General features: G+C 48.4%; 1 protein-coding gene across 3 annotated transcripts; it reads right to left on the reverse strand.

Moving 5' to 3' along the window:
* Positions 1-16,597: 16,597 nt before the first annotated feature.
* LOC123110629 (uncharacterized) lies at positions 16,598-21,260 on the reverse strand. Of its 3 annotated transcripts, none has more exons than XM_044531189.1 (11): positions 20,977-21,260; positions 19,903-19,986; positions 19,126-19,441; positions 18,940-19,023; positions 18,336-18,851; positions 18,119-18,248; positions 17,870-18,032; positions 17,651-17,779; positions 17,343-17,537; positions 17,132-17,254; positions 16,598-17,047 (listed from the first exon to the last, which is right to left on the reverse strand). In XM_044531189.1, the coding sequence occupies exons 3-11, from the start codon at positions 19,376-19,378 to the stop codon at positions 16,934-16,936; spliced, it is 1,707 nt and encodes a 568-aa protein (XP_044387124.1). In that variant the 5' UTR covers positions 19,379-19,441; positions 19,903-19,986; positions 20,977-21,260; the 3' UTR covers positions 16,598-16,933. The 3 variants fall into 3 exon arrangements, with proteins under 3 accessions (XP_044387124.1, XP_044387125.1, XP_044387126.1); XM_044531190.1 differs by lacking the exon at positions 20,977-21,260 and adding an exon at positions 20,444-20,883; XM_044531191.1 differs by lacking the exons at positions 19,903-19,986; positions 20,977-21,260 and having other exon boundaries at positions 18,940-19,012; positions 19,126-19,304.
* Positions 21,261-21,612: the final 352 nt, after the last annotated feature.

A 21,612-nucleotide genomic window follows, 5' to 3' on the forward strand; every position in this document is an offset into this window, starting at 1 on the left:
GTAAAATGAGGGATCGAATCTTGTGGGCAATGTGCGCAAAACTCTACAGAGTATTAAACTAATCGATTAGTCGTGTGCCCGGTTACGGATAACTTGAGCCTCTAGAATTGGAACTACCGAGAACTCTCGACACAGCTACTATAAAAGAATTGGATTTAATTGTAACTTTGGGTTATGAGAATTGGTTGGCAGAACCATCTCATTAATGACATTAATTTATAGAAATTAATTTGATTCCTCTTGAGTAAGGAAAAAATAGCTTTTCTGCGAAAACTTAAACTTAGAGCCACCACAGCCACATTGCACATAGTGATAGTATTTTTTATCTATTTTCTCTCTGACTTTGCCGTCATATTCAAAATGCTGACCTACACGGCTGCAACTCATCATGTTGCAGAGGTATTTTCTGACGAGGAATAAGGTCTACGTTCTATGCTCGGTATTGCCCTTGGAGTCAGATGGACCTTCGTCCTTTCTGCAGTAGTTTTATCTCATGAGTTGGCCTTTAGCCAATTTATTATTATTGTAATAAATACTCGATATGAGATTTTCGATGTAATAAAGCATGTGATTGAACTTTGATATATACATTGATGTAATGTGTGTGCTAGGACGATCCAGGGATAGCACAGATACATAGAGACTTGAGCTTTTCAGGTCAGGTCGCTACAGATATAACTATTTTTCTTGGTCAAAAAATAGTTTAAATATCTGTAGCGACCCGGCCGAAAAAGGTCAAGTCTCTGTGTATTTGTGTGTGGTAATAACTCAACTAAAAAATCAATCTCTCGTCTAGCGGCATGCCCGACAATTCCTCCGGGAATACATCGGGAAAATCTTGTACTACTCGCACTTCGTCTTGAACAACCCCCGTAAGGAAATTCACATGTGTCTTCCTTGTGTGTGTGTCTGGATACATACTTGATTCTCTTCTGCTCCAGGGTGGTGAACAAATTCGACTTGCGAGCATGTCACATCCCAAATTTTTAATTTGGAATGTTTTACAATTATAGCTAAGCATCTATTGCATTTTGATTGAAATGTGGTGGCATTTGAAATTTCAGAGGCAATTGGATTTCCATTTGAATTTTGACTTCAATTCAAAATGGCATTTGAATTTTATTTCACAAATCCCTGATAAAATAGTTTGATCAAAAAGTATGAGAGGAGGTAACATGACACCCCAAAAGTCAGAAGAAAATAATGCCAAAAGAAATTAAAGTCAAATTTGAGTTCATCTGGAATTTTCAAAAAAAATGATTTTTTTATAAAGTTCTTGTTTTGCCTCTGAAAAATAGCGTATGTTTTAGGATTTATTTTTCTGATCATTTTGATATATGTATTGTCTATATAAAATATTTTTATTTTGCTCTATTTCCTTTTTTCCTTTCTATCAGAAATTCAAAATAGGAAAATTCTATAAAAAGGAAAGAACCAGCGCGACCCACAGCTCCAGCCAGCCCAGCTCCTCCGCATGCCCACAGCCCCGCACCCGATCCGATCCGGATCGGTCACCGATCCCCTATCTCCCTCTTCACTCTTGCTGACCAGCAGGACCCACTGCCGATCCCGCTCACTCATGCTCGCTTTCCTTCCCGCCCGCCGGAGCTTCTCCGGTCCGGATCCCGCCGCGGATCCCCTGCCTCCCGAGTTTGTCCGAGTGCACCCCTACAAAGGGCACCCCCTCCGCACTCGACCCCCCCTTGTTTTCCCTCCTCAAATGAACCACCGCCGCCGCAATCGCTACGCTCTGCCGCTACCACGCGCTAGCTCGTCGCCGACGCCCTAGCCACCCGAGCCCTCGCCGTCACCGCTATTAGCCCTGCTGTCATCCGCTACTTCGTTTGGAGCTTGCCGCTATCGCTAGGACCCACCGGAGACGCCTCCCTCGTCGACCCGAAGCCACCGCTGTCGTTGACATCACCGAACTGCATCACCGCCCCACTGTGAGCCCCAGGAACTCCCTCCGACGTCTGATCGTGAACAAACACGTAGGATTAGATCTAATCTAACGGTTAGGTGTTATTTTAGTGAACCGGTTTAAGTTGCGGCTTAGATCGAACCGGTAGACCGGTTTTCTTTTATTTAAACCGCGTGCAATTGCTTTGTTAGGCTTCGGCCGGCCGCCCGTTAGCTGTTGTCGTACACCCCCTTTTAGCCTGTCAGAATGCGGCGCGTAGCCCACTGTCCGACGGCTTAGTTTTCTTCTAGTTTCTGTTTTTAAACAAAATTAGTTTCTGTTTCAGAAAATTCATATCAATTAGGATTGTTAGTATTTTAATTTGATTGCTTTTGCATTGGACTTAGAATTTTATGAAGTTTCTGTAGATGCAAAGTTTGACATGTTTGAAGACTTCTAAATTTGAATTTGCATGAAATTCATTCAGACACTAGATTTGCAATATCTTCTGTTTTAATTTAGCTTTTACTTTGATTCTTTTTGCAAATGGACACGCATTTAGTTGTGCATCCAATAGCACTTCTATAATTATTATTATTTTATTTTAAAATTCATTTTCTAGCAAACAAATATTGTTTTAGTGTTTTATAGGATTTGTGCTATTTCTTTTAGTTTTAGTTGCTTTAAATTGTTTTCTTTTGTCTCTTTTGAAATTTTGACATTTTCTGTTTAGTTTATGTTAAGTTATCAGTAGGTATTTTATTTTTAGTAAAAAATATTTTTTGTATTTTGTTTCTTTTATCTTACTTGAAAACTAGTTTCGAGCATTATAGGAGTTTCACAAATGATTTTAATATGATTCTTTTTGCATAGAATTTCTTTGTTGATTTTTCCTGTTATTTAGTAAAAAAATATTTTGTTTCTGTTAAAAAGTTATTAGTGGCAGAAAATTTATTTGTAGCTTGTTTTACTTGTAGTAAGACTTTGCATTGAGTTTTAGTGTTTTTCTTTGGTTTTGTTTTTGGTTTTCTTCGTGTGTTCCATTGATTGTTTTATTATTAGTTTTACTTGCTGTTATATTGTTATATTTTTGTATGATGGCATGCTTATGTATGTCTTGTTTGTTTTGATAGATTACCCAGAGTGCGAGGCTTGTTTTTATGAGTCTTTAGAGTTTCAAGATCATCACCAAGGCAGGTCATTTGATCACGTATTTTATTACCTATGATTTCTATTGCATTAGTTGTTATCCTCCCCACCATGCATGCAAGTAGATGACTTTGATTTCTATCCTTGAGTAGTATCATGTGATAGGTTGAACCCAAATCCCCTTGTTACCAATGCCCGGGAATGTTGTAGTTATTTTGCTATGCTTAGTAGTCGGGGTTGGTTGAGTGAATTACATGGGAGTTGTGAGAGTTAAGTTGATGCTACAGCCCCAAGACTTCAAGATCTCAAAACAGACTTCAATTCACTACTGGGTGGAGGACGGATGGAAGGGCACCCTGGAGCACCCAGTGGTTGACCCAGGGATGCATGGAGAAGCGCCATGACAGCTTGCGGAAAGCTTCACCCAGGCGCGAAGAGACGTATGGATATACCTTGACCGGAAGCTTACTCGTGCAGCCACAAGTCACTATGGGCTCTGGCTTGGTCGGCTTGTGACTCTGGACGGACGGTGCCAGCAGATGTAGAAGAATGGTAGGAAATGGATGGGCACCGGCAGTGGCCCAGAGGAACTCTACGGAAGACCATGTTTCGTTTGTCCCGTTCTTAAACATCAGGCAGTGTGAGGACATAAAAGGAGGGAACGATTCCTGTGGGTAAAGTGCACAAGACTCTGCAGAGTGAAATCTAATCGATTAGCAGTGTCCCCGGTTACGGACATATGAGCCTCTGGAATTGGATTTATCTAGAACTCTCAACACCAAAATAATTAATTAATTGTTGGGTTAATAATGATTTGGGTATGAGACATTGGTTGGCGGAACCATCTCATTAACAACAATAACTTTGTAGTAATTACAATCAAGTCCTTTTGTTGTAGGGAAAAAATTGCTTTTCGCAAAAAACTTAAACTTAGAGCCCCACAACCAAAATTGCATGTAGTGATAGCATTTTATTCTTGGTTTCCTCTTTGTGACTTGCCGACATATTCAAAATGCTGACCTACATGGCTGCAGAGGTTTATTCTGACCAGGAGTGAGGCTACGGTCTACGCTCGGTGATATGCCCTTGGAGTTGGATGGACTCGCTATCTTCTACGTCTTCTGCAGTAGTTTATCTCATGAGTTGGCCTTCGGCCGAATTTATTCCATTGTAATAAAGACTATAAGATTCGATGTAATAAAGCGGGTGTGACTGAACTTTGATATATACATTGATGTACTGTGTGTGCCAGCATGATATTGGGATGGTACATACACATAGACTTGACCGTTTTCGGGTCGGGACGCTACAAAGAAGGTATTCAGAGCACACGCTGACCGTAGAATGTAACCCCTAGGATCGGAAAGCTATATGAATAAATTACTTTATTGTTATGTTTTTATTTTTCTGTTTTTCTCCCCTATTCATTTCGGACTTCTCTCCAATTTCAACCTTTTAGATGGCCGCTGAGTTCACCCCAGTCCTGCTACCGGAGTTTTGCCAGCCTGACGAGACGATGCCCTTCGGCAAGCAGCTGGTTCAGATCATCAGGGAGTTGAAGATTTCTCTGCCTTCTATCACCGGGACCCCTATCATGGTACTTCTGATGGACCCTCGTTATAGGACTGAGGTGCACATACCAGGGAGGACCTTCGAAAGCTTCTCGGCGCCCATTGACTTACTATCACCTCTCCCACTTGGATCCTCGGGAGAAACATGGCCGTTCACTGTGCCCTTGGACGCATCGAGAGGAGTACAAGGCTGAGCTCCTCGGACCAGACCTCACCATGATCTCTCGCCGGATTGCAGATGGAGAGATAGTGCGCACCAGGAATGCCGACTCCATCATCTCATTTGTCCAAGACTTGGAGGCTCACATCAGGACTTTGGAGGTTCAGATGCGCAAAAGCATGAAGATGATCAGGAAGTTGATGTTCCATGAACTGGAATTGGAGGATAAAGCGCATGTGACCATGATGAGCAAGAAGAGGAAGTCAAGGACCTTCTGGAGAGGATCAAGAACTTGAAGTCTTATATTACCACGATGGAAGACAAGATGGACATGGGAGAAGACCTTTATCCAAATGGCGACAATGGCCCCTTCATGAGAAACAATGAGGACTACGAGGGGAGCACCAATGGAGGAGGCGCCAACATGGAGTTCTGAGGATGGACACTTAGTCATGACCACCATGTTATCTTTATTTTTCTCGCTGATCGATTAGGACGATGTTTTCGATTTGTCGTAAGACTTGTATCCCGAGTTTGAACCTTGATGAGTTGAATGAATGAATGTCTGGTGTGTTAATGATTGTTGCATGCACATGGTTAGTGTTATTTTCCAACCACTCTAAAACATCAGATGCCTCCGAAACATGACCCCGGATTCAGCTTCCCGCCGGAGCTCACTCAGCTGATTCAGCAGTAGAATGCACTGATGCAGATGTTGATCCAGAACGAAGCCAACAACAACAACAATCCACCGCCTCGGGCGGCAGTGGAGAAGCCGCCAGAGATTGCGAACTCCGGCGAGTTCTTGCAGACTGTGGGGTGGGGGAAAGGGGGCTCCCGAGGGGGAAATCCGTTGAGGGGAATGAGAGGGACCTTGGGGGGCTTTATATAGGGGCGGGAAGGGCCGAGGGCACGGCGGCAAGGCGAGAAAAATCCGGCCATTATCGGATTTACGGCGGGCGAAGATCTTGGCCTTGATGGCCATAAAGGTGCAGGGAGGCGGGGAAAGAAGGTGCGGGGCGTGGAGGAAGCTACGTGCGGCGAGGGTAGGAAGGAAAGGGGGCCCCGGGGCGCGGGGATAATGCAGCCATGGCGTGTGGTGGCAATCTAGAACGCCCAGTCGTGAGGTTGAGGACGACCTCGTGAGGGAGGCTGGGCCTCCCGTGGGCTATTTGCGTTGTTTTAAACAGCGATGGAAAGAAAGAAGAAGAAAATGAACTTTGTAGGATACAAAATTTATATCAAAAATCTTGAAATAGAACATAGAAAATATGAACTATTTTTCATAGCAAAATTGAATACTTTTTAAATATATTTTCTTTGAAAATTCAGAAAAATAGGAATTTGATTTTCAAATCGTCTCCAAATATTTTTCTGTTTCTATTTTTTTCAAATATTTTTCCAAATTTGTCTCTAGTTTTGAAGGGTCGTGTTCTTTCACTCATGTATTTTGTAATTATCAGAAAACATGGAAAACTCTTAACTCACTGAAGAAAAGGGATTCAAAAGAAAACTTCAAATGGGAATCCAAATTCAAATGGCACTCAAACGCAAGATGACATTTAAGTATGCATAGCTATATCATAACATACCAAAATGCAATTTTTGGGATGTTACATTAAGGTTAGTGATAACTTTTCGGTGTCAACTCAACAAAAGAGCAAGCCATTTCTACTATGAAACTTGTCAAGACACGTCTTCAAACTAAAATAGGGGACACTTTTCTTCGCCATTACATCCTAGTAAATGTACTAGCAGAAGTTCAGTTCTGAAAAAATATCTGAGACTTTTGATCTTTGTAGTCGTAATGCTCCTAGTTCAACCCCTCCCCCCCCCCCCCCCCCCCCCCCCCGCCTCCAAAGTTTTGGCTCCATTCCTGACTACATTTCCAATTGGATTTATGGTGTTGCATAGTTGAAGAAACAATGCCTTATGTTAGCAACACCTCCTCCCCAAGAAAAGCTTCGGATTCCTTTGCCTCCCGCCGGCGCCGCCGCCGGTCCGCCTCGTCTCCGGTGGCCTTAGGGCCATGGCGGCGCGGTGGATCTTGACCCTTGCCAGCAGGAGGGCTTCGTTTTTAGATGTTTCTTCAACTTTTGTTAGGGTTTGTGTTCTGCTCAGACGAGACGGCGGCGGCTTTCTGAAGATGAAATAAGGTTCTCCCCGCCTAGTCCCCGTTCCGGTGGTGTGTCTAGCATCATCGGTGGGCGTGTGTCTCCGACGGATCTATCCTTGGTGGATTTGCTCGATCTGGTCGTAGTTCGTATACGTTTGTGTTTCTTCAGGTTGGATCCTTCTGATCTACGCTACTCTTCATCGGCGGCAGTTACTGTTCTGTTGCGCTGGTCCTATGGGACCTTAGCGCGACGACTTCCCGGCTGTCTACCACAACAAGTTTTGCCCGGCTCCAGCAAGGAAGGGGCGATGACGGCGGCACGCCTTCGGCTCGCTTCAGTGCTTGTAGCCGTCGCTAGGTGGTCTACCGATCTGGATGTAATTTTTATTATTTCCGGTGTTCATTGTATTGCCATGATTCAAAATAAATAGATTAAAAGTTTTCTCGTAAAAAAAAGGGATTTGTGGTGTTGCGTTGGTTCCTCATTTTAATTGATGACAGTCAGCACATGTTCTAGTAAATTCATACTCTTCCAAGATTAGTTGATAGGGGCCTTCGAATATATAGACACCTACACCATCTTGCTTTCCAGAAGGGTGTTGCCAAATTTGAATACGTCTAATAGAGTCTCGATCACACTCTATGATTATAATTGTAATTTTTTTCTGTAACTTCTGGCATAGGAACATCATGATCAACTTGGGCATTAGCTTTAGTAGGATTAAGGTTATCGTCTTTGCCAGCTTGCGACATCGTTTATATATTTGTATTAGCATCATGTTCGCAAGGCTGATACCTTGAATCGATTGGCTTGGAAAAAATTATGAACTTATCTGGCTCTCTCCGGTCCTGTCTATACACACAACCACATGCATGTGAACAAACTGAAATTTCCTAATTAGTTTTGGTTGTTTGTATTTTCTAACATTCTACATCCATAATTAGAAGTCACAGATTTAATCTACATGACTGGACTTTGGAATAAACTAACCTTTCTCCCTTGCCTCTTCACCGCTCATCCTAACCGTGCGGCCGGCCACGCGCCTGTGCAGCTGTTGTCTCTGGATCGCCACCGCCTTCTTCCTCGATTCTTGGATCAACTGGAATCAATACTACAGCAGCAAGTAGCCAGATCGAGCATGGGCATGCCTGATCAAAATTTCCGTCGGCGGCGGGCGGCGGGCGGTGGCAGAACGAAGAAACAGGGAGGCGGACCGGACGCGCTCTCCCCTAGCGCTCTCCCCTAGCGCTCTCCCTCTCCTTGCGCCGGCCGCCACTCCGGCGCCGGCGGCCACCAGCCTCGCCGCTCTCCACCCCAAATTCGGCGCCCACCTCTCCGCTGCGCCATGGCCTCGAGGGTCTCCCTCTCCGGCTCCCTCTCCTCGGAGTCCGACTCCGCGCCTCAGTCCCCGTCGCGCCCAGATCTGCCGCCTCCCCCGCCGGCTCCTGCCCCGCGGCCGCTTCTCCGGTCCACCATTGTCGTGCTGCAGGTCCTGGGCACGGCCTTTGGCCCGCTCGTCCAGGGAGGCGGGGCTGGGCCGTCGCGCGCCGCCGCCACTCCTGCTCCTGCTCCCCTGGCTTGCGGGGGCTGGCTGACTAAGGTGCGTCGTCGCCCTAGAGCCGCGGAGGACCGGCCCCCTCCCCTGCGCTGGCGTCGCCGCTCTGGGAGGGCTCGTGTTCTCCCTGCTTCCCGGCCGCCGCCGTCCTCCAGGTTGCCGCCGGAGTTGTACGGCTGCTGCTACAATTGCGGCAGTGATGGGCATATCTCGGCGGACTGCAGCAATCCGCCCTTCTGCGTGCGCTGCCGTGGGCGGGGGCACATCTCGCGTGGGTGCACTCGTCCTCGCAGCCCTTCTCCGGTGGAGCAGCCGCCGCGCCCCCCGCCTGCGCTGCGGCTGCAGTCACCGTCCAACACCGAGCCCCAAAGATGCTCGCTTTCCCCCCCCCCTCCTCTGCCGCCGCCACCGCCCGGTCCGCCGCCTTCTGGGGCTGTCAGGCTGTGGAGTGACATTGTGCGCGCGCCGCGCGCGCCGTCCGCGTCACGGCTGCCACCCGGGGATCTTGCGTCGGGACCGGAGTTCTTGGTGCCGTTTGGCGTGGTGGATGCCGGGCCATCGCGGCCGTGCTTGGATGTGTCGACATGGTAGATGCTTGCTTCCTGGAAGCGGGCGAAGATACTCGCCAGATGGAGGCGGAGCTTGCCAGGGCCGTCCTGGTCACGGTCACCGGCACAAGGCCGCAGGTGGACTTAGCTTCGGCTGCTGTGGCGCTGCATGAGACGTTCGGCATCGGCCCTGAAGACATGTCCATTCGGGCCTTCTTCCCCGAGGACTTTCTCGTGCTCTGCCGTGAGGGTGCGGTCCGGGACCGGATGGTGCGGGAAGGCCGTGCTCTCTCCCCTTGGTTTGAACTCTCGCTCCGGCCATGGATCAGGCAGGCGCAAGCCACAGCGGCCCCTCTACCCTACCTTGTTCCGGTCTCGCTGCGGGGTGTGCCGGCTCATGCCTGGTGTCAGCACACGGCGAGTGTGATTCTGCGTGGGCTTGGTTACGTCGTTGGAGTGGATGACAGTACGGCTCGCCGGCTGGACATGGCGGACTTTCGCGTCTGGCTGCGCACGGACAGGCCGTGGCTAATCCCACGCCGCCGCCTCCTATTTATTGACGAGCCGAGGCGCACTCTCTGGTCGGAGGAGGCTGGTCGAGGTACGCCAATGGGTGGAAGATCGAGCGCTCTCTGGTATCCCATTGAGATTTCCGTCTTGGGAGATCCTCTGGAAGATGGTGATTCTGGTGGGCGGCAACCACCGCCACCGCCGCCGCCTTCGCCGCCGTCCGGCGATGATGATCCCTTGCGCAAGCAGTCGTGTGGGGGGCCCCAGGGCAATGGTGGGCGCGGTGCTTCGGGCTCGGGCTCTGATGGAAACGGTGATGACTCGCCGGGTTCGGTGGGCTCGTCCACGGCGGTGCAGGCGGCGCCGCCAGCAGGAAGATGCAGGCGGATTCAAACTGCTATGACCCCGGTCGTGGAGGAGGACAGTGGTACCCGCGTGGCTACCGTCACTGGCACCCTTTCGGATACTGCTGGGGGCCCGGGCTTGTCTCCCTTGGCAGGACGGCCAATCGCAAGACCGGCAAATGATTCACCTGTGGGCCCGGATGTCGTGGCTGCGCAGGGTGTGGTTGATGGGGCCTTGGGCCCAGGGGGGCAGGCAGTGAGCGCTACGCCCATTGGCTCCCCACCCTCGGTGCAGCTGGCGCGATGGCGACAAAACGGGAGGCCCGAGGGAGTGTGCGCTTCGGATCCGCTGCCCCCGGGCGCGGCAGTCCAAGTTGGGACATTTCGGGTAATCCTGCAGCAGGCCCAGTCGCTTTCGGTGGAATAGGAGTTGGATGATTCTCTGGACACCTCCGTCTGCCAGCTGTCCCTGAGTGACAGGATGGGGTTCGAATTGGTGGAGGCATGGGATACTTTTCGGGTTAGCCTATCAGAGGCGAGTTGCACCCATGCATCATGCATGCCACGTGATGAGGCCGTTCCAGGCATGGGGTCGGACATGCACCTTGTGACTGGTCTGAAGGAGGTGGTGGACCCGGGATCGGGAGATGCCAATGGCGCGCAGGATATGGAGGCGCTTTCGGTTGGCGGGGATGCCATTCAGGTTGTTGGTGATGATGGGGCCATGCATGTAGATTCTGACGACGTAGATGCTGCTGCGCAGCCGAGTGCGGAGCCGTGTACGCCAGCGCCTGTGGTAGGGGATGCCCTGCGCGTCTGTGTGAATGAGCTCAGGGAGCAGATGTGCCTGTCCATTGCACCGGTGCTCCCGCTGCCAGCGGAGCGCGTTGGAGCGGCAAAGGCGCAGAACCCGAGGAAGAAGAGGATGCTTGATGCTACCCCAAGAAGGAGTGCAAGAATTTCTAAGAACGGAGCCTCAAAACCACAGCAAGTTCTGATCCGCAAGTTATGCCTTGCGCATGAGGGAGAGGTTATTTCGGACGAGGCCCTCCGGATGTACGTTGATCTGTTCTCACGGCCTCTCTCTGACGCTCATATCGCGGCGGTGCTGGCTCTCTTTGGTTGGGAGGCACCGGTAGAGCCGCTCCATGTCTAGGAGTTGGTTGGGTGGCTATGGTAGGCTTTGTCTATGACGATGAATACCAATCCCCTCAAGGTGATAGTGTGGAATGTTAGGGGCCTCAACGCACCTGCTAGGCGTAACGCGGTCCTTCAGGTGGTGAACGCAGCTGGCCCGGCCATTGTGTGCCTTCAAGAAACTAAATTGCAACATGTCTCGGACATCTTTGTACGGCAGTGCCTCGGAAATAAATTTGATAAGTTCTTTTACTTGCCGGCTCTTGGAACGCGTGGGGGTATCCTAATAGCTTGGGATGCTTCGGTCACCCAACTATCAAACCCCCACTTCACTAACCATACGGCTACGGCTCTCGTAAAATGCCCGGAGGATGAACATCCGTGGTGGCTCACTTGTGTCTACGGGCCGCAGGAGGAGTGTGACAAAGTGGAATTCTTACAGGACTTGGTGGACATCCACGACCTGCACGCTGTACCCTGTCTCATCGCGGGGGATTTCAACCTCATTGCGAAGCAGGAAGACAAGAGCAACGCCCTAGTTAATCGGCGGATGCTTGCGAGGTTCCGCTCTCGACTCAACAGGCTCGAGCTTAAGGAGCTCTACCTTAATGGTAGACGATACACGTGGTCTAACGAAAGGAGGAATGCAACCTTGGAGAAGATTGATCATATTTTTGTGTCCAATGAATGGGATGAGGTGTACCCCACTTGTTTTCTCTCGGCGCTTGGTACAGCGGTCTCTGACCACTGTCCGTTGATGCTTGACCTAAATGTGGACATCACTACGAGAAAGAGATTTCGCTTCGAGGCCTTCTGGTGCAAGGCTGAGGGCTTTATGGAGGTGGTCAATATGGCGTGGGCTTCTACCCCGGCTGCATCCAATGCATATCTAACGCTGCAAAACAAGCTCAGAGCGACGGCCGTGAGCTTACAAAGGTGGAGTGATCGGTGGATAGGTAATGTTAAGCTTCAAATAGCCATTGCTATGGAGGTGATCAAGCGACTAGATATTGCTATGGATTCGAGAACCCTATCGGAGGGTGAAATAAAGTTGAGGGGCTGTTTGAAGAAGAAGCTGCTAGGTTTATGTTCTCTTGAGAGAACTATTGCTAGGCAGAGGTCTCGGCTCCTGCAGCTCCGAGAAGGGGATGGTAATACAAGGCTTTTCCACCAGCAAGCTAGCCACAGGCAGCGTAAGAACTTCATTAGGTCCGTTCGGTATAATGGCCAAATCTACACAGGGCAGGAGGAGGTGGCTTCGGCAGTGGATGCTTATTACGATGCGGCTTTCGGTTCGTTGACTCCGAGGGAACACACCATCAATTTGGCTGCCCTAAACCTGCCAACGCTTGACCTATCGCACCTAGAACAGCCGTTCACCTTGGAAGAAGTGGAAGGAGTAATCAAGGCTATGCCTCCGGACAAAGCCCCGGGGCCGGATGGATTCACAGGCAGATTTTATGCTACTTGTTGGAGCATCATTAAGGCTGACTTCATGGCAGCCTTGTGTTGCTTCTACAACGGAGATGTAAGGGGCATGTCGGCTATCAACAATATTCTTGTCACATTGCTACCGAAGAAGGAAGGAGCATTAGATGTTAGTGACTTTAGACCTATCAGCCTAGTGCATGGGGCCATAAAAATCTTTGAGAAAGTTCTGGCATGTAGGCTTGTGGTGGATCTACCAAGACTGGTTGGCAACCATCAAAGTGCTTTTGTGAAAGGAAGATCCTTGCACGACAACTTTATGTTAGTGCAGTGCACGGCGCGGCGTCTCAATGCGCTAAGAAGCCCTTCGGTCCTGCTGAAACTTGATATTTCTAAGGCCTTTGATTCGGTGAGCTGGTCTTTCCTTCTTGAGATCATGCAACACTTGGGCTTCGGGCCGCGGTGGCGATCATGGATCTGTGGCATCCTTGCTACATCTTCTACCAAGATCATGGTCAATGGGGAACCCGGCGATACAATTTTCAACTGCAAGGGTTTGCGGCAAGGCGATCCCATCTCGCCCATGTTATTCATTCTAATGATGGAGCCCCTGCAGCGTCTGGTTGAGCTTGCCGTGGACAGGCGAATTCTTGCGCCTCTAGCGCAGACGGGTATGACGAAGAGACTGTCCATCTTTGCAGACGATGTGGCACTTTTCGTGAAGCCCTTGCCGTTGGATCTCGCCGTTTGCAAGTGCATCTTTGAAGTCTTTGGGGAAGCGTCAGGATTACGGATAAACATGCTCAAATCTGCTGCTCTGCCGATTAGATGCACTGAGGAGGAAATGAATATGGTATGCATGATGCTAGGATGCCCTTTGGGATCGTTTCCTATCAAATACCTTGGGCTACCCTTGTCACTTCGGAAGCAAACCCCGGCCCAACTGCAATACCTCGTGGACCAGATGGCCAACAAGCTGCTCAAGTGGAAAGCGAGCTTGATGCCGAAGAGTGGGAGACTGACCCTGGTGCAATCAGTGCTCTGCGCCATGCCTCTGCATGCGATGATGGCCTTGGATCTCCCCATGAAGACAATCACAGCTATGAACAAAATCTGTAGGGGCTTTTTGTGGTGCAAAAGGATGGAGGCGAATGGTGGAAACTGCGCGATTGCGTGGGAGTCAGTGTGCACCCCAAAGTGGGCCGGTGGTCTTGGCCTACCCAATCTGCGCTGGCTAAATGTAGCAATGCAATCACGGTGGCCATGGCTTAAGCGGACGGACAATTCCAGGCCCTGGAAGGAGTTTACCATCAAGGTCCCCAAAGAATCCATGCTTCTCTTCAAAGTTGCTACGCGATGTACCGCAGGGGATGGCCAGTTAGCATTGTTCTGGGAAGATCGCTAGTTGAATGGCCGAAGGGCCCAGGACATCGCTCCTTTGATATATAGCATGATCCCGGTGAGGGTTCGCTCCATGCGGACGGTTGGTGAGGCCATGGCGGATGGTGCTTGGGCCCAAGATGTGGGTCCGAACATAGCTTTGGAGGCTTTGCAGGAGTTCCTCTCGCTTTGGAATGAAGTGGTCACTTGGGAGCCTACGGCAGGAGTGCAAGATGAATTCTCCTGGTCTTGGGAGGACTCTGGGAAGTTTTCGGTTCGGTCGGCCTATGCGGCGAAATTTTGGGCAAGGGAAGTGGCACCAGCGGCGGATCTCATTTGGAAATCGAGAGCGCCCTCACAATGCAAGTTCTTCGTCTGGCTGGCCCTGAGAAACAGGTGTTGGACATCGGATCGCCTGGCAAGGCGTGGGCTACCGCACCAGGATGTTTGCCCCTTTTGTGACCAGGAGGAGGAGTCGATCAACACATCTTGCTTACTTGTGTTTTTGCCAGGGTGGTATGGGCGGAGATTTGTCAGGCCTTGGGAAAGCCGGAGTGGGTGCCTTCAGAGCACGACTCCCTTACGTCATGGTTATGTCACAAATCTGGGGCCAACAAAGCCGATACCAAGGATTTGCGAACCATTCTTGGGCGGACACTGTGGGAGCTTTGGAAGCATAGGAATGCAATTGTCTTTGACGGTGCGAGGCCGTCTTGTGAGGTGCTTCTGGATAGAATTAGACTAGAGGGTCGAGTGTGGATGTCGGCTGGCCTACTAAAAGGGGATGTTACACCCTTCCTTCGTAGGTTAGCGAGGTGGGCTAGGCGTGAGGAGTGAATTATTTGTAATTCATGTACCTAATGGTGGAGGCTTTTCTTTGGCCCTTCTTCTTTAATATATGATATGCATAGTCGTGCATATTCGAGAAAAAAAAGAACAAAGAAACAGGGGCGATCTGAGTGCTGACTGCCTGCGTGCGTTTCGAAGGGACAAGTCCCTGGCCCTTTATATTCTTCAATGGTGGGCTTTGACCTGGGAGATTTTGGCCTGCCAGCTCCTTCGACGCTATAGATGAGATGGGCCACTATGCGACATCTACAAAAGCGCACCCCGCGCGCAATTTGGGCTGGCCCATGTGCGGGCCGGAGCACCCCATATGTTTGTTTTTCTTTATTGTTTTTTATCTTTTTCTTTTTCTTTTCCTTTTCCTTTTTGAAACTCCAAAAAATGTTCAATTTTTTAAAATGTTCAGGATTTAAAAAACCATAATTTCATTTGTCTGAATTTCAGAAAATATTCACGCATTTTACAAAGATTTCGAATTTCATAAATGTTAATGCAATTGAAAAATGTTTCAAATTTCAAACTGTTCTTTTTAAAAAAGTTCTCAGATTTCAAAAATGCTCCAAATTTTAAAAAAGTGTTCATATTTTTTAAAAATGTTCCCAAGATTCAAAAATGTTTTAAAACTCGAAAAACTATCAATTTCATCTTTGTGCCTGTCACTGGTGTGCACAAGACGTCCAAGTTGGTCGTCGTTGTGGTGATGTTGAAGTCGTTGTCCTCCTCTATGTCGTCGGTGTTCCGTGCAACGGTGTTGTTGGTGTCCACCATGTAGACCACGGTCGGGACCGCTGCCAAGCCGGCTGTTAGGATTGCCTCTGGGCAGTTGCTCAAGTCTCTGTCCTCGTCAGACTCTTCCTCATCAAAGATCTGGTGAAGCGACTCCACCGTTTAGACAAAGAGAGAGGTGGGTAGGAAGTTGAAGATTTTCATCGGCTCCTAGGCCTTCGACAAAGTGGGAGGTGCCGGATTGTGTACACAGGTCTCATCGTGCTGGCCGGTGACGAACTCCAAATTCCCAAAGATGAGAACATGGCCTTCAACAAGGGGAGGGACAAGGCCGACTCACCCCGTCGAGTCGGCGACGAAGTTCACGGCGCCTAAATACAAAGATAGGCCCTGAGCATAGACGCCACGAATGATGCTAGACCCCATATGTATCTTGTTTCCAACAATTGCACCCCATGCGTGGTGGATGGAGTGCCATTGTCAGATTGGAATCTGACAGATCCCTCGATAGGGTACCGCAGCATTCGGATGATCGAGTTGGGGAACCCAGAGGCAAAGTTTACCCAGGTTTATGCCCTCATGGTGAAGGTAAAACCCTTCTTTCTGATTTGTTCATAGGGTGCACAAGCATAATGTACAAAGATGTCTATGTGTATCGAGGGAGTGAAACTATGAGATGTAAGATACCTAACGACTAGCCCAACCTCGCCTTATAAAGGAGGACGAGACCTAGGGTTACAACGAGACCTAGGGTTACAAGTTTCCTAGTCCGGTAAGGCGGTTGAAGAGTCCTCCTAGATCTCTGGTTCGGCGTGTCTTGGGCGGCAAGCCGAATTCTTCCTTTGGTGGAGGCCTTGGGCTGGGTAGAAGGCATGGGCTATCATGGGCCTTGGGGTTGGGGGAGGGGAGGGCTTTACTAGGTCTTGTGGGGCATATTCTGGTGCCCTGGATACCCCGGATTCATGGCATCGTCAGTTTTGGTGGAAAGATAGCTACACTATTTTTTTCCCTCAAAACAACTCCCGTTGGATTCTAGTTTGAGATAACTGGTGTCAGTTATACTAGCATTTTAGCATCAAATCTAATATTTTTCTTCTTCAAGATTTGGATTACAAAAACTCAGATATATATACTGATGATAGCTACGTCCAGAACAAGTTTCAGAATGAGATGTTTAATTGGATGGAGGTTGGCATAGCCTCATAACAAATAATGTACATACAATATGATATTAGAAGATAGACAAGAGATAAATTGAATAAATAAACCAATAAGGCGGTCCAGATAGCATCGTCAACTCCTGATTCGCGGGGTTCACAGATTCGAAGTTGACCCACATATCCAGATTGTTAATAAACATGACTATATACGCATGTTTTTACATAACAACATTGCGGGTTGCGGCAGGACCGTTCATCTTGCAGAGCAACGCAACCCCTCCAAGCACACATAGCAAAGGGAAGGTCGTCAATCCTCAAGGGTCAGAACTTGTGAGCACCTGGAAATGGTTTTGAGGTCCTGACTGAAACTTCAGGTTTAACTTAGCACACCCAGGTCACGTGTCAGTCGTCGTCGCAAGGAAGGAGTGTTGGTATTTGTCCATGATCGACGAAATCAAGCCGGTTTAGCCTTACACTGCACAGGACATTCTCAGGGAGTTCTTCCTGCTTCTGGGCCTGCATGACACGCTCAACATGTTCAGTTCATCGACAAGTTATCCCTCCTAGCAACTTATCAAGAAAAATGGGTCATCATGCTACCTGTATGGATAGACCCAGATCGATTACACCATGCTTCAGCCGTTCTCGGAAAGCTTCGAGCCCTTTCCTCGATATGAAGCTAAACCGGTGCACATCTAGGTCTATCTCCAAGTAATTTGGTCCCTGTATGTATCAAACCCATATGTTATATAGGAGTGGAGATGCTAGAAAAAACTAAAAAGATGGCATGCATCAAGAAAATGTCACGCACCACATAGAAGTTGTGTTGAGGCCGTGACAGAACTGGCTTCTCATTATAAGCCTGCACAAGTTTCCTCTCCGCAGAACTCAGATTCATATCATCTGGGTTAACCAACCCAGTCAATATTTTCAATCTTTCCCTGTAAGGAACAGTTGAGTCTAATGGAAACCCTTTGACCTTTTCTATCTCATCGCTCACAAGTCTCTGTAAATAAGACAGAAAACAGAGATTAAGGGCATATCAGTCCAGGTCATCAGGATTATCATGCATCAGTTGTCTGCGAACAAAGACGGCGCCTGACAAGAGAGAAATTTTACCTTGATACTCTCATAGAAGTGAGGAGAAATATCTTTCTCAAAGTTTTCGTTCAGTTTGAAATACAGCACCAGGTTAATCCCTTCCCCGTCGCTGTCACCAAGGAAGATAGCAGTCGGATATGTAGGTATCTGGGTGCAAAATACATACGCATTAGTAATCATTGCAACAACTAGCATCCTCAAAGTTTAGGAGAAACCAGCGAGTTCTGACGATCATACCTGAATATTTACGATAAGTACCGAAGGAACTTTCTCACTTGGCCTTATAGATGGTAGCTCAATATGCTGGGCAATGTGATGTATTTTCCTTGGTGACATGAACATGTCCACACCGATTGGAGTATATGGAGAACTTCCTGGGGCAGCTGACTTCTTTTTGTCTCTACATAAAAGTTATACAAATTTAAACCAAGTTCATGTACTAGAAAATTACAAAACAAGACAAGCAAAGGGTCCACCAACTCTTACCTGAAAAAGCTTTCTCCGCGTAGCTTGAAGGTCGAAGGCTCAAGAATGGACCAACAACCTTCTGATATTTTCTCGCTCGCTTGAGGAATCAATAGCCCGGCTCTTGGACGAATCAAGTACCTCCTAGAGCCTGCGGATAGAGATTCAACATCAACCATATTTCTAAAGATTACTAATGTAGACAAAATACGGTAGGACACATCAGAGGAAAACTCACATATTTCAGTAGTTTGCTCCCCATCAAAAGATGTCCTTGTGAAAGAGAGCCTGACAACTCCCGACTTCTTCTTTTGGCCCCGTGGGCTCGCTACTCCCAAAGGCTGAACCTTATTAGCATGACGAGGCGTGCACACTGGTGTCAAACTTTTGAAGATACTTTCATGAGGTTTTTCTCCATCTTTGAAAGACTTCAAGTTATTGCATGCCTCGTCGCCTCGTCGAAGTTTTGTCAGCATTTTTACGCCCTCAGTTTTTGTCTTTGCTTCCTCCACCTTAGCACCAGAGACATCGGATATTTCCGAGCTTGCGATTTTAAGCGCCTCTCCTTCCTGGACACCAGATTGGCTTGATCTATCCATACAGTTTGCATCTCTTGTTAGGTACTGTCCAACAGCTTGAGCAACACATGAACCGTCGAAAAACTTCTCGAACTTCTGGATGCAATCAGCAATACATGAAGCATCTTCGCACTGCACCAAGTGTGTCCTTCCTGCACTTGACATGGCAGGAAAGTCTGCAAGAAGAGATTGTGCATAAATAAATATATAGGACCAATGCATTTGCCTAGTGCAAATGAAATCTGTCTAGAGAAAATGCAATACCTCCGTTGACACTGCTGAAGTCCTCATCGGAATCAGACCCCAAAATACTGACAGAATCGAACCATGCTTCTTCCTGACATACAACTGCACCAATAGGGCAAAATATAAGGACTCTTGATCCTAAATGTGAAATGTAAAGACTTTGGATCCTAAAATGTATGAAAGTAACATGAAAATTCCGATTACCACTTCCGTTTTCCGAGTCTAGCTCGCTATGATGCCACTGCAGCTGTGTGAGGTGGAATGTTACGTTCGAGCCATCAGATTTCCTGCGAGTGGCCGCGGAAGTCTCTACATGGACAACTTCTCCAGAAGCAGCACAGGTCCCCACATCACTGGCACGTATGGTAGGCGTGTTTCTCAAAACCTTTCCGCGGCGATATGTGCAGCGCAATCTCTGCGGTCTCCGCCTTCTGCTTGAAGACACGCAGGCACCCATGGTAGTAGTTGTGAGAGGATTTTTTCTTCACAGGGTCTGACCAAAATGTAGACTTCCAAGAAGCTGCAGAAGAAAAAGGCTCAACAGAGATCAGCTAACTTGTTCTTCAGTTTGGAGATTACTTGTGTGCCTATCCTAGATTGCTTGTAGTACATCTGAAATTTGGTCGCCTAATTTATGCAGCTGTATGAAAAACAACTAAAGTACAAATTTGATAAAAATAAAGAAGATGCCAAAATACATCCATTTTGTGCTTCTTCAAATCTTTGATGATAAAATAAACGGATAAAAAAAACAGGTCCCCCCTCCTACTGAAGATCTTGAGGGTGCTTAATTTAGAACTTAATATACTACATAGGGACTTGCAATGAGGGGGCATGCATTGATCTTAGAACAAGATGCAAGAACAAAAGCAGACAACGAAACCATGAATGTTCTTACCGTGACAATAGAAGGCAGAGAGATCAATCAACATAACACTAGCAAAATTTCTTGAACGGCTACATGGATGGAACTGGAAATACCTGGTGATGAACAGGGCAAATGAGGCCGGAGATGTGATGCCTACTAGTAATCACCAGCGCGGCACTCCGCCTCCTTGCGACAGCCTGCGCACAAATCCATTTATTGACCATTCAAAAGTGGAAAGACATGTATGCTCATAATAAAACCGCAAATCAACAGGTTGTCGGCGCACCATCACTCACAGCTATAGAATTGATTTGAATCAAGGAAAATGCTATACTAAATAAGAAGATGGTTGTACTGGAAACAACTAGGAGCGCTCCTGGTAAAGCAATAAACAAGTCTGAAGATTCTGCCGAGCTTTATTGCTGGTTGAACTTCTCAGCTCGACAAGTTGACTCCACGGCCACCAACGAAGGATTTTTTTAAAGCTTTTTAAATCGGCGACGAACACAGAAACCCAGAGTGGAGTGGGGATTAAAATAGTCGGATTGAAACTAGCAACGGAGCTGGATCTTGCTACTTGGCCAAGAACTTGTTTTCTTCTTTCCGAAAGGAAATGAAAGGAGAGGAAACCAAATAGTAGTCGCCAGCAAGAACCTGAAGGAGTTGGATTCACGTCTGCGCAGACTAATCCGGCAAATCAGATGACAGCACCGAGGAAAAAGCCCGGATGAATCGGAGATAGAGAGCGGACAAATTGGTCAAATGCAGGGGCATTTCTTTTTCTTTTCTTTTTTTTCTGAAGGCAGGGCCAGGCAGCAGCTCGATCAAAAGGGAGTGGCGTGCTCCTATTTATGAGCAGCAGAGGGAAACCAGAGATGGTTTGCGTGAAAGTAACCCAGGCAGAATCCAAGCAGAAATCGACAACACAGCTCCGGCATTGGTGGATAAGCAGAAGAAGCGCTCGTAGTTGTGTGTGCTCTACCGACAAACCAATCCCGCCGGCAAAAGAAACACCAAATAAGCAGAAGATTTCGCAGTCGATCCAAAACAAGCAAGGCCGCCTCCTCCCCCGCCAAGAACACCAAGGATCCCCTCCGAGCTCCCGGAAACAGAAACAAAACAAAAAATCCTCGCGAGAAGAGCAAGCATGGCGAGACGGGGAGAGAGACTGAGAGAGGGACGGGTACCGAAGCATCACAAGGAGGGGACGGGCGGCGGCGGCGGCGAGGTGGCCGGCCGGAGCGGAGCGGGGCAGACGGCGGATGGAGATGCCGAGATGGCCGGGCCGGCAGGAGCGAAGTCGCCGAGGTGGTGGTGGTGGTATCGTATATACACGTACCAGTATATACCCCCACGTGTGGATCGGAGAAGGGCTCGACTTCAAAGGCAGGTGGGTGGTGGGGGCAAGAAAAGGAAAGATTGGAGGCTACAGTGCAGCACAGCCTTTCTCCTCCTGCGCTGCGCCGCGCACGAACGATCGGTTCGGAATCCGGAAAGCAAAATATCAAGTTTGGCTCGGCGCATCGACCGATCTTCCGTTGTTTCCGCACGAAATTTGCTTTCGGAGTAGAGTACGCACGCTCTACGCTAGTGGGCTCGTATATCGGGCGGAAATTGATTAGCTCATGGTTGGGTGTGGGGGGCGGTTGAGGATTTACTGCTGCTCGCGGGTCAGCAACAGTGCATGCTGTTACACGACACTGTAGACGAATTGAATGAATCAAAGATATGGGATCATCAGGTGCCAGTGCTGCTCATGCTCGAACCCTCTGTCAGATGCATGCAGTGTGCACGGCCCGACTTTGGTCACCGTCGCTACTGCT

The sequence above is a fragment of the Triticum aestivum genome, chromosome 5B, assembly GCF_018294505.1.
Source record: "Triticum aestivum cultivar Chinese Spring chromosome 5B, IWGSC CS RefSeq v2.1, whole genome shotgun sequence".
Lineage (NCBI taxonomy): Eukaryota > Viridiplantae > Streptophyta > Magnoliopsida > Poales > Poaceae > Triticum > Triticum aestivum.

Excerpts from the sequence above, each read along its gene's own strand:
- LOC123110629 (XM_044531189.1), bottom strand. The coding sequence starts at position 19,378 with ATGGGTGCCTGCGTGTCTTCAAGCAGAAGGCGGAGACCGCAGAGATTG. Across the intron at positions 19,024-19,125 it reads AGACTCGGAAAACGGAAGTG|TTGTATGTCAGGAAGAAGCA; the intron begins GTAATCGGAATT and ends CTATTGGTGCAG. Across the intron at positions 17,048-17,131 it reads ATCTGGGTCTATCCATACAG|GCCCAGAAGCAGGAAGAACT; the intron begins GTAGCATGATGA and ends CGTGTCATGCAG.